Source organism: Hydra vulgaris, chromosome 10 (genome assembly GCF_038396675.1).
Source record: "Hydra vulgaris chromosome 10, alternate assembly HydraT2T_AEP".
NCBI classification, from domain to species: domain Eukaryota; kingdom Metazoa; phylum Cnidaria; class Hydrozoa; order Anthoathecata; family Hydridae; genus Hydra; species Hydra vulgaris.
The window spans coordinates 2,148,511-2,161,376 of NC_088929.1; the positions used below are offsets into that span (position 1 = coordinate 2,148,511).

At 27.3% G+C, this 12,866-nt stretch overlaps 2 protein-coding genes across 8 annotated transcripts in view; one reads left to right on the top strand and one right to left on the bottom strand.

Annotated features, from left to right (window-relative positions):
- LOC136085718 (uncharacterized) overlaps positions 1–4,335 on the top strand; it is a 42,812-nt gene extending 38,477 nt beyond the window's left edge. For 3 of the 4 annotated variants that reach the window (XR_010641142.1, XR_010641144.1, XM_065807058.1), the window contains one exon: positions 2,979–4,335. Coding sequence is in view for 2 of the 4 variants with exons in the window: in XM_065807058.1 (XP_065663130.1) it covers positions 2,979–3,143 (165 nt within the window). In the remaining 2 variants the exon portion in view is untranslated. Of the gene's footprint in view, positions 1–2,027; positions 2,089–2,978 lie in introns of all 4 variants that reach the window. The other variant, XM_065807057.1, reaches the window with a different exon arrangement.
- Positions 4,336–5,759: 1,424 nt separating this feature from the next.
- LOC136085719 (uncharacterized) lies at positions 5,760–11,916 on the bottom strand. Of its 4 annotated transcripts, none has more exons than XM_065807059.1 (7): positions 11,789–11,916; positions 11,475–11,573; positions 8,046–8,099; positions 7,589–7,837; positions 7,290–7,457; positions 6,353–6,576; positions 5,760–6,185 (listed from the first exon to the last, which is right to left on the bottom strand). In XM_065807059.1, exons 2-6 carry the CDS (start codon positions 11,477–11,479, stop codon positions 6,363–6,365), a joined length of 690 nt encoding a protein of 229 aa, XP_065663131.1. In that variant the 5' UTR covers positions 11,480–11,573; positions 11,789–11,916; the 3' UTR covers positions 5,760–6,185; positions 6,353–6,362. The 4 variants fall into 4 exon arrangements, with proteins under 4 accessions (XP_065663131.1, XP_065663132.1, XP_065663133.1 ...); XM_065807060.1 differs by having other exon boundaries at positions 8,046–10,532; XM_065807061.1 differs by lacking the exon at positions 11,789–11,916 and having other exon boundaries at positions 8,046–10,532; positions 11,475–11,594.
- Positions 11,917–12,866: the final 950 nt, after the last annotated feature.

Sequence of the window (12,866 nt, forward strand, 5' to 3'; positions counted from 1 at the left end):
TTGCATCTATTCATGCCATTTCGTCGCCTTGGTTTGACAAGGTTCTAACTGATTTTTTTTATATTAGGAGAATAGCAAATAAATCGTTTTTTTTTTTTTTTTTTTTTTTTGTCTAAATAAAAATATTTATATAATAGTTTTTTGTTTATTTATGTATTTTTATACATGAACCAAAAAAAGAGTGCATAGACGAATAAAAAAGCGATAATATAAATAATTTTAATTAAAAATTAAAAAAATTTAAAAGATTTTTTTAAAATTCTCCTAATATAAAAAATTTCAGTAGAACCTTGTCAAACCAACGCGACGATTGTCAAACCAACGCGACGATTTGTTGGTTGTTGTTGGTTGTTGTTAGTTGATGTTGGTTGCTGCGATCTGAGCAGAGAATATAAAAGTAAAGTTTATTACGCAAAAATAGCATGAGATCGAAAAAAAATGAGAAACCCTTTTCAAAATAAATCAGTAACACATAAAAAAACAAACAATAATAATATTTTAATCAAGTAATTTTAGCAGTTAACATAAAAAAGAAAAAAAGAGAAAAGGCATATAAGGCGAGTATCAAACTTTTTTTTGATAAATAAACTTTGCAAAAAGACGAGTCGAACAGTATAAAAATAAATAATTTTAATTAGATTATTATTACGAGCTTTTTTTGTCCGAACTTAACTGTACGCAGGTTTAATTAGAGACGTATATAATAAAGCATATAATAATAGAAAGAAACATTCGCACATTTTTTTCCTTTTTTTTAACAATTGACGTCTTTTTACTTTTACCCGTGGCAAATTTTTTCTTTAGCGACATTTTTGGTTTAATTCAATTTATTTTATGTAATTTTAATTTTTTTTTTTGCTTTTTTTTAAATCAGACTTAAATTTTATAATGATTTATTTCCTCAATATACAATCATTTTACATAAGTGTAAATTTAATACATTTATAAATAATAAGATTTTTTTTATAAATAATAAAATTTTTCATAAACTCCTTTCAATCGCAATTTTTTACTAAGTTTTCACGCAAGATCAAAAAAAAAAAAAAAAAATAACAATTTTTTACAGATTTTCTTTTACAGATACACGTCAAGTTTTTACTTAAAAAAAAGCCATGGGTTCTTGGCGGCTTAAAAAGTGTGCAAGCAATGTGTTTAGAATTTAAGCCTATGGGCTAAAGAAAAACGTGGAAAGTTGATATTTAGTAATGCAATGGTTCGGTCAGAAACCTGGGCACACGAAATATCCTACTTTTTTTTGTATGCTCAAAAGAAGTATTTGATAGAAACAAATTGGCCTCCAAGATTTGATCTTAAACCTGGAGATCCCAACATTCTAAATGAGCCATTAGTTGACAGGAAGAAAATAATATACCCAACTTTGCGCATTAAACTAGATCTCATAAAGCATTTTGTGAAAGCATTGCTAACTGCTGGTGACTGTTTCAAGTAAATCATCTCACACTTTTCTAGACATTCAACTGCAAAAAATCAATGGTGGTTTGTTTGATGGTCCAAAATTTCAGCAGCTTATCAAAGCCGAACATTAAGACTAATGTCAGACCTTGACAAGAATGCTTGTTTGTCATTCAAAGATGTTGCCAAGAACTTCATTGGAAATACATTTGCAAGTAATTTCACAAAAATTGTTTAGAAACTATAAGAGAGCAACAAAGCACTTGGTTGTAGCATTAGTACAAAACTACATTTTATGCATCTGGAAAGGCTTGGTGCTGGTGAGGAGCGAGGTAACAGATTTCACCAAGATTTGAAGGTTATGGAAAAACGTTATTTGAGTAGAAAGGATGTACTTATTGTGGCTAACTATTGTTAGAGCATCAAACGTAATAGTCATCAAGTTGAACACCTCAGATTGAGCTATAAATGAAGTTTTATACTTAAACAACTTGCTCACAATTGTAACAAATTTAACTTTTTGTAAAAGAAATAATACTGCAATATAAACATGATACTCGTACCTGTTTCCTTTTTTTTCTCTTGTATTTTGATATTTGTATTTTTTATTTAAGGTAACATCGACACCACATATCGACACACAAAGCGACACACAAGGCGACATATCGTTAATAAGTACAATCTTTTTCATAGTTTAAAATAAATGAGAATTCTATGGTTAAAACTTGACGTGATAGAGAAAAACTAAAATTAGTTGTAGGTTCCCCCCCAAAAAATAGTTAAAAAAAACATTCAGATCTAAAATGCAAAAATTATATTCCCCGGTGTTGTTTTTAGTCATTATGGTACTGAGTGGGATGAATTATTTCCTAATAGCAAAGCTTTAGCAATTCGTTTAATTTATTTATGATATGTCTCGGTCAAATATGTTTTTTATAGTTCTGTTTTCAAGAAGTTAAATGATTTAGTGTTTATCTAGAACATTTTAAACAACTCCACAAATAAAATTAAAAAAAAAGCAAAAAAAAAACGAAGTAAAAAAGCATTCAAATTAACTTTTATTATTGTTGTTAAAATTACTTGAACGTTAAGTTCAAAATTAGAATTTAAAAAAATACTTTAAAGTGAAATGAATTTCCTTGATATGCATTTATTTTATTTAAATTAATTTAATTTCTACATTTTTCCAATACTTTGCCTCCTAACTTGATTTATAATTATAGTCAATTATTGTCAATTATAGTCAATTATAGTCGATTATAATCGATTAATACCAACCATGGTTATAAAAAGATACACAAATTAAACACCTTCAAAAATATTAAATGCATTTACTTTTAACAAGTCTGATTAACAAGTTGTAAAGTCAGTAGCTCTTCACCCTATTATAAACTCGGTGATCTCAACCCTTTTGTAGATTAGATGGCCCTCTGGACTTTGACTACCTTGTCTACCCTATTGCGATGTCTCTGACACTATAATTCAGTTATTTTAACTTATAATAAATGAATAATATTTTTTATTAATTTATTTTTTTAGTAAACAACTATATATTACTTATTTAGGACTTGCCATCATTGACCGAAATATCTGCTTCACAAGAAAACCAAAAAAAACGGAAAAGAAAAGTTATAACCATTATACTTGTTTTTCTTTTAATTATTCTTATTTTTCTTCTTGCTTTAGGTAAATGTTTTAACGGAAGTAATGATAAGAAAATATATAGATGACAAAAATTGACTTTTTTTTAACAAATTTTTATAACCAGTTCAAGAACCCTGGGCTGGGTACCTCTAAGGCTGACAGCAGGTACCTTGTTACCTATCCGTTGGTTATTGTCCGGATAACATTATCGATTGACGTTCAACCATCATTTGATTAGTTTAAATATATATTTTGTTGATTTTAAAGTTTAAATTCATCAATTGAAATTTAACTGTTAAACTATATTAAATTGATATACAAAAAAAAATCTTAAAGATCTTGATGTTGTAAAATTCAATTGACTAAAAAATTCAATGGACAATTCAAAAAAATTCATTCGATTTATCACCATCAAAATTCCTACAACATCGAACGTAACATTCAAAATTATTTGAGTTTCTGATTTAGAAACCGACTTTTTATTTCTCTCGTTACGTTCAATGTTTTCGTAAATCAGAAAACCTCCAAATCTTTTTTGTCTTGTGTCTCTCGCACAAAATTCTTTTAAAACCTGAAAGGCGGAAAGTATAATAACTTTAAAGCTCATTTAAAGAAATCCGAATTTCATCTAAGCAAATTATAATTAGAATATTTTTAGTTTCTTTTTAAAAAGGTAAACAGTTTCTTCAATAAAAAGAAATGATTTGTAAAACATTTTCTCCTTCAACTGCGCGTAAAAAGTAGTGTAAATTTTCCAGTAAAATTTGATTCAAATTTTACCGGTAAATTTTAAATCAGAGAGGGTAAATTTTTCTTGGAAAAAAATACGTTTTTTAAAGAAAAATAAAAATAAGTGGAAACAAATTTCAAAATTTACCAGGCATTATTAAACTAAAAGTTTTTAAGTACTATTTATTAGTTCAACTTTTGTAAAAAAAAACACTGCTTTTATTACCCGTGGGTACCCGGGCAGGAATTTTTTGGTTTTCAAAAGCCCTAAATACCACTCGGTGTGTTTCTGATTTAAGGGGTTTTAAACGACTATTTCTTGATGATAAGACCTTATGGTCTTCTTCGAGTTTTCCGCGTTTTTTTTTTCTTTTTTAAATATAACGCTTTTATGAATATTTGTGATATTTTACTTTTATAGGTTAAATTTTTGCTCACGTATATATAATTTGTTTATTTTTAAATGTATATAAGTTTTTTATACTACGAACTTGAATTGTAAAAGAACGAAAATAACTGAATATAAAAATAAATAAATATTGAATTTGACGTTTTTTGATTTATTTTTGTTATGGGATTGTCCATAAAGTAGTCTTACGTAGGCCTAAAATTTAAAAATTTGTCCCCCCAACCTCTCCCCTGATGCCATGCGTACTTTTTAGTCCCTCCCTCCTCTACAAAGTACGTACGCTTCTGAAATACCCCCTCCCTGTTTTTAATTATTAAAAAAGTTTTAATTTATAAAAAAATTGTATAAATTAAAAAATACGTGCGTCTTTTAAAGTTAATCATATTCCCCATCCATTACTTTATTAAACAAATACAATACCAATACAAAATTCAGCCTATACAAAAAAGATTAAAAAAATTAGTTGATGTTAAAAAATGATTTATTTCGAGTTTCTTTACGAACACGAATATACTGTACTTAAAATTTTTAAGTGCACTGAAATGCAGTTACCTTTAATTTTTAATTTATATATATATATATATTTTTTAAATTTATTGTTAAAAACTTTTAAACTTTGCACCTAATTATCTCATTTCAACATATTTGTACTAATATGTCACTTAACTCAGCTTATCACATTCCCAACCTACCGTAGTAGTCGACACGTCGAGCCTACTAGCACACTCGATCTTATTATAACAAATGAGCCAGACCGTGTAATCTTCATTAAACAAGGCGATTGTTTTAGTGACACTCCAATGGGCCGAGCACACTGCTTCATCAAAGGTCAATTTGCTGTTGCATACCTCAACAACTCGCCTACTTTGCCGCTAAAACCTCGACTCGTTGATATTAAGTATGAGGTGATTTAATTTATTTTTCAATGGAGGATTATTTAATACTTCAAATTCTATATTTTTAGATATTATTTTGTAATATAGGTACGGACCCCGGTAGGAAATAGAAAACGTGAAAACTTTGTTGTTCTTTTAGGTAATGTGAAGTTGCCTGTTGCTCTTGTTATATATCTATTAGAAATAAATTGATAAAAGTTACCGAAAAAATGCGACAAGTCCATGTTTTTGTAAACATTTAGTGTATTCAAGTTTTTTAGTAAGGGTTCAGCATGGGTGAGTTTATCTTTATTATAAACTAATCTTGATGCATGTTTTTAACTTAAATAAATAGTACTCCATTTCGATTTGTGTGTACTTACACTCTAAATTTAAAAGTGTTAAATTACACTAAAAAGGTGTGCAACATGAAATACACCAAAACGGTGTTAATTTGCACCGTTTTGGTGTATTTCATGCTACACACCGTTTTAGTGTATTTTACACCCCGTTTTGGTGTATTTCATGCTGCACACCGTTTTGGTGTCAATTTACACCATTCAAGTATATTTCATGATGCACACCGTTTTAGTGTAATTTACACCGTTTTGATATTTCATGCTGCACACATTTTAAAAGTTAATTTACACCGTTTCAGTGTTCATTTTTGGCGTTGATAACAACATACATACACAAATTATTATTTATAAAATACATAAAACTACATTCATGTTTACGTTCTACTCATAAAAAAAAGCTGTGTTTATAAAAATGTTTTTATTGAACAATTACAATAAAGATTTTAATAGTTGATTTGCCTTTATTGATAAAGGAAGATTTTTTTTTTAAATCGCAACTGCCAACATGTCCCAAAATGATTTTGATCCTGAAGGATATTCCAGGTTGAACGCATAAAAAAAAACATAATTTGGCGTGTATAATATCAACAAGATTTTTTGGGCAACCACAACACCTTCAATGCATAGAATATATTCTTCTCCTTCAAGATAGACTGTAGGCTGCATGTCGGCCGATTCGGGTTTTTGCTTAACAATAACAGAGCGAGGATTTAAATAATGATTAATAGCCATCAAAAGGTCGTCGTCATCATATTCCTAAAATATCGTTAAAAAAAAATTATAAACACCTTTTTTTAATACATGAATAAACAATTTCATAACTTTTAATTAAATTAATATTTACTGTTATAAAAACACCATAGAAACAACTTAAACTTTTATCGAAGCAGCATAAAAAAATTTTAAACTATATTATGACATACCTGTGGTGATTTATAATATCAGCAACTTTAGGGTAGCTAATAGAAATCCATTTTTGCGTTGACGAAAGGTATATTGCATACGCTTTTTGAGAAAATCAACATCTTGCTCGTATTTCCTCGTTTCAGCTTGCATAGCTTGCTCATGAAATTGATAGCTAAAATCATCTTCTCCATAATTATCAGCATTTTGTGTGACAGTTGTAACTGAAGAATTTATTTTACGCCTACACACATAAATATGTATATCAATAAATCTCTCTCTCTCTCTCTCTCTCTCTCTCTCTCTCTCTCTCTCTCTCTCTCTCTCTCTCTCTATATATATATATATATCTATATATCTATATATATATCTTATATATATATATATATCTATATATATATATATATATATATATATATATATATATATATCTTATATATATATCTATATATATATATATATATATATATATATATATATATATATATATATATATATATATATATATATATCTTATATATATATATATATATATATATATATATATATATATATATATATATATATATATATATATATATCTATATATATATCTTATATATATATTATATATATATATATATATATATATATATATATATCTATATATATATCTTATATATATATATATATCTATATATATATATATATATATATATATATATATATATATATATATATATTTATATATATATATATATATCTATCTCTATATATATATATATATCTATATATATATATGTATATCTCTATATATATATATATATATATATATATATATATATATATATATATATATATATGACCAGGACATATTTTACAAAAAAAACATACTTACGAGGCCAATAAATACCGGATACACAAAAATGTTCCCGTAAATAACTCTATTGGTATAATTATGCTTTATTTATTACTTACTTGCACTGAAATGCTTTTTTTTCTGGCAATAGGTTTCTTCTAAAGTTTTCAAACTTATTCGTTAGACACTTTAACCACATCGAGCCATCTCCATTTATGTCTATGAGGGTTGGATACCGTAGAAGCATTTTATTCACTACTGCCCTCAGATCTTCGGGATAAGGATACCTTTTAAAAAAAAAAAGTATAATTACTGTTAAAAAATAAACCAATATAATATAAGGTCAAGTTATGTTTTGCACTTTGATTTAAAATAATGTCAAATTATTAAAAATTGTAATTAATATTATTATACTAACAATGTGGTTTTGCAAATTGACATAAACAGCAGATCTACAATCTGCAATCTTGTAGAGGATGTTAAATTGACTGGGATATTCTGATCTCCATTAAATCGAGGAGGAAAATCAGGAAGCTCTAAGGTAAGCCTCTTACGATAAACACTCAAATTTGATTTTTTTTCAGATAATTGGGTTAAAGAAATATTCTTTGAAGTCAATGGTGGTGAAGTTAACACGGTATTACTTGTACTTTCAGCCTCCATTACACTATAAAAAACAAAACAATGCAATTAAATGTGACAGAGCTTTGGTAAAGTTTTTATTTACCATAATTGGTATATAACAAGAGCTTTGGAAGACTAAAAATTTGATATATATATATATATCCAATTTTTATTGTAATCTATCATCATACAGTAGTGATCTAATCTAGTTGTAGTGACCATTTAATCAAAGAGAAGTGAAAATCACTAACCTGTCATTAAATAGAAGTGTCATGTACGATTGTGCTCTGGAGGTACAAGATTTGCTGAAAAAATACAAAATACAGAAAAACAGGAATAAATAATAAAAAATAACAATACATACTTTAATTTAATGTTTAATATATCAAATTAATAAATAAAAAGGCTTTATTTCATTGGATTGTGAATCACTAAATCATTACAATTACTACAAAGAAGTTCATTTATATAGCACAGTAAAAATATTTTGGCACAATTATATCACGTTCTTTAATCAAGTATATTGGCAACGGATGATAGTCGTGTAAGTTGTCGACTGTTACAAAAATGTATTTTGACAATCTAATTATGTAAAACGCTTGAATGTGTTCATCATATTCAACTGTAGAACATAGTTGACACTGTAAGAATATTGTTGAACTGCACTTGTAGATAGCAATAATGCTAGCAAACTCCTGAGGCCTAAGAAGAACGCAGTCACCAATTCGGTACAAAATAGAATTATAACTTGCAGACTTAGCATAAATTATTTTAGTAAGCTGGGGCCGGTTTGTGTTAAAGACTTGCTTGACAAGAAATGGAAGAGAAGAAACATCAATTTCCGTAGTTCCTTTAAAAAAAATTTCTACATCAACAAAATCATTTCTTGTTCGATCATATGCTGCCCTTTTTTGAAATTTGCATGCCATTGTGTATTGGATATTTTTAAAGTTTTTTGAGTTTAACGCAAACTTCTTGTGCACCTGATGGACTCCTTCAAAACGCAAACAAGAAGCCACACTGAGGATTCCGTGCTGCTCAAGAAGATGAGGGTAATGCACTGTGTAATGTTGTTTTGGTGATACAGAACTATTGGGAAAATTTTCCATTACTGATACCAAGTGTCTTTCACATATTTCCTTGAACTTTGGTAGTTGTTCTATAGCAATGATGGTGCAAAACTAATATCCACTAACTGATGCAAAAGCTTCCATGTACTCCACACTGGATCACTTTTAGGAAAGTAATCAGCAAAGAGAACACCAAATAATCTCATAAAACACCATAATTGAACTGCTTTGCCCTTAATTTCTTTTTTCACCACAGGCCAGGTTTATTTGTTTTATCAGCACCTTTGAATTGAAATGTATTCATCAAAGTATTGATCTGTTTCCAAGTTATGAACTTGCTTTCAACTGCATAATTCAATATTAACTTCATCTCCTTCGGGTAACATCCTTCAAGTAGATCATGCATAATGTCAGGAGGAAGAGATAGAACAGGGTGAAAATTCTTGAGACAGTGAAGCGGTGAACAACAGACAACACCATAAGCAGTACTCAAAGAAGCATCTTCCTGAACCTTTTCTACTATAGCATTATGATTACTGACAGTTCGTAAAATGCAATCTTTTGATGCAAATAATGTTTTCAATCTGGGTTTAGTTATCATACAATAACGATATGGTCTAGAAGAGTTAAAACCACATGTAAAACCACCAATGAGATGAGATCCTAAGTTATCTCCAAGAAAGCTAACAAAACATACAGGGTAATGTTTATTCTGTATATATACACCATTTGATTATAAATCATTTAAGTCATTTATGAATACTTTAAGAATAGCTGGAAGGCCAAATTCTGTAATGTGTCTTGCTGAAGATAACAGAACAAGATTGTGATGCTTTAACTGACTTCTTTACTTTTTTTGCAAATTTATAATACAAAAATAAAGACAGAATGTCTTGTGTATTTTTTTGAATTTGTTGCCGCAAAGGGTTTGAATTAGATCCAAAATCATCTGAGTATACTATGATTCCTATACTTTCGGGATGAATAGCAAAAAATTTATTCTGCTGAAGTAACTTTCGATGTACAAAATCATCTCAAATTTTTGGAGGATTTGTTATTGAATTTGCATTCTTTATTGCAGATAATTCTAACTGTTCAATCATATTAGCTGAAGACAAATATTGTTTGAGATTTTTTTTGATTGGAACATAAATGTAGTGATTTTCTGAATTTGAAAGAAAAACTTTTTCAGGAGTTATATAAAAAAAATCATTCTTTAACAGAGATTCATACTTTGATTTAACTGAACATGTTACAACAGACGGACTTATGATCTCATTGAAGTCTTTTATCATGCATAAGTCTGATAAAATTTCATTGAAAGTGGTTTCAGGAACAAAAGAAAGTGGTTTCAAATCACATAAGAGCTTTTCATAAGACGGTTGAACAACTAAACTTTCTGCTTCCATAATTTGATTTTCAGTTGAATTAATAGTAATATCTTCATTCAAGAGTGGATCACGTATGTTTGTAAATGGTAGATTAGTCAGATTAATTTTATGCTTCCTTGATGAATGTGATGTTAATGAGCTATAACACAAAAATTGCTGGTAGCAAACATAGCATTTATATTTTTGCATAGGATGGAAGTGATATTTGTGACCACGGAGTTTTCTTTCATTTATGCACTTGAAAAAGCAGTATGGACAGTAGTGCATTGGTAGATCACTAATAAAATATAAATAATTATTTGTTTGTTTAAACGCAGATTCTTTTTCTAAAATAATTATAAATTGTTTCTCATCAAGAATTAAAAGAACTACAACTAAAAAAAACATGATAATTAGTACAGCTCATTTTTTGAAATTGTTAAAATTAAAACAATTAGGATTTTTTTTATGGTTGTCAGTGCTGTACCCAGACGTAATCCATACCGTTTGAACAGTAGGGTACCCTAACTTAAAATTGCATAAACTATAAATTTCAACATTACTAAATAAAGGAATGTAAATGCAAAGAAAAATCACTCTTGTATTAAACTTCAACAGAAATAAAGTTTTATAGCTGATAAAAAAAATAGTTTTTGAACTTTTTTTTTTTTTAATTTTTAGAAAGTAAATATATTTTGAATAACTTTAATATATACTTAATTCATAATTAAAATTGTATTGGCTTATACTTTTAAGATAATGTCATTAAAATTATTTTAAATGATTTCCAATTTAATCACTTTTAAATAACAGAAACATGTTTTTAAATAACGCCAGCATTTTAACACTTATAAAAGATATTTCCAAAGAAAAAATTTTGTAATTATTTATATTATTTAAACCTTTATTATTATTTATATTATTTACATTTTTGTTTATATAATTTAATAACATAACTCTTATTATTATATAAATTCTATTATATATTTAATGCATATGTATTGCAATTTTTTCTTATATCATTATTAGCAGTGAGAAAAAATTTAAACAGAAAACTATTGTAAAAAAAGATAGAACCCTTAATAATCTGCCATAATTCATGTTTTAAAAATACAAGAGGTTGCAAAGCTCTCTTAAGCACCTCACCTCCCCCCTTTTTATATTCTTTTTTTTTTATATCACTCATTACCATATCATACTATCATATTTTAATATGTATATGTGTTTATTAAAGAATTACTTCATTTCTTGAACTTCCTATAACTCAGGAGTAGAAGTGATGGGATCATTGTGTGAGATTCAGGAGAAGTATGATCCTGAATAACATGTGGAACAAATTCTAAAAATTGAAATAAAAAGTTAATGTTGATAAGTAATACAATGTCATTCAATGAAAAAATGACATGATTATATAGTAACACTCCATTTAATCAAAAGCTATTACCTGAAATATTATTTCAAAAGCGTGATAATAAAAAATATACATTATAGTATATAAACTAGATGAAAACACTTGTTTTTTTTCCATTATTAACCCAGATAAAAAAAACTAACCATCTAAAGAACTACATAAAATAAGTTGGGTATTAGGTTTCAGTTCATGCAGCATCTCATCTTTATCAACTTCCATTCGCCCTTGTGTACAAACAATAGTTGCATTTGTATTCAACTTAGAATTAGCTAACACAAAATATTTATAAATTAGAGAACCCTATTTATAAATATTTTTTTATATTACAACCACAATTTATATTTAAACCATAGGGTTAAATATAAAAATTTAACTCTATGGTTTTATTACGTGTAAGTAATAAAACCATAGAGTTAAATTTTTATATTGTCTTGGTTTTGTGATGAATTTGTTGGTCTAAAATAACTTTGAAAAAACCAAGTTTTGACTGAAATTCGGTGTTTCAGCTTCAATTTTAAAATTAAGTTAAAACCTGTTTAGCCCCTCCTCTTCTTCCATTGAATTTGTCTTAATATTATTTCAAAAAACATTTCGGCAACTAGTATAACAAAAATAATTTATCACTTTATTATTAAATATATTGGTTTCAATGTTTGTATAAAATTAGCTCCAGTATAATTAATAATATAGGGTTATATAATTGGTATCTATGCTTGGATAATAAATGTTTGGAAACAGGATACTCGAATTTCAGAAGCCGATTCCTAAAATTGTTTTCAGTAACTGAAAATGATTTAAGCATGTACAACAAAATTGAAATTGAAGTAAAAAAAATTTAAATCGTTAAAACTCCAAAGAACTATTTATAAAGCTGAATATACTCAATGTCTACCAAATAAATATTTTTCATCTTTTAATTTTCATGTATAAAGTTAATAAAAGAACAACACTAAACATTTTTAATTCGTTATTCAAAATAAATAAACATAGATACTTAACCAGATAATCCTATCTAACAAACTTAAAACTCTTGAAACTCTCGACGAATTTAAAGTAAAATTGAAGCAAATGCTCATAGTTAGTGATGGAGTGCTTGACTTTTTCGGGTGACACAGATAAGTTTTTTCGATTTAGTTTAAAGTTTATCTTTGTCAACCCTTTTATGGTTTTGGTTTAAGCATGCTTAAATACATTTAAGTATATATATATATTATAATTGGA

What these genes read in the sequence shown, in the direction of transcription:
- LOC136085719 (XM_065807059.1), bottom strand. An exon ending in TCAATTTGCAAAACCACATT is followed by an intron (nt 7,458 to 7,588) that starts GTTAGTATAATA and finishes TTTTTTTAAAAG; the next exon opens with GTATCCTTATCCCGAAGATC. An exon ending in AAAAAAGCATTTCAGTGCAA is followed by an intron (nt 6,577 to 7,289) that starts GTAAGTAATAAA and finishes TTATGTGTGTAG; the next exon opens with GCGTAAAATAAATTCTTCAG.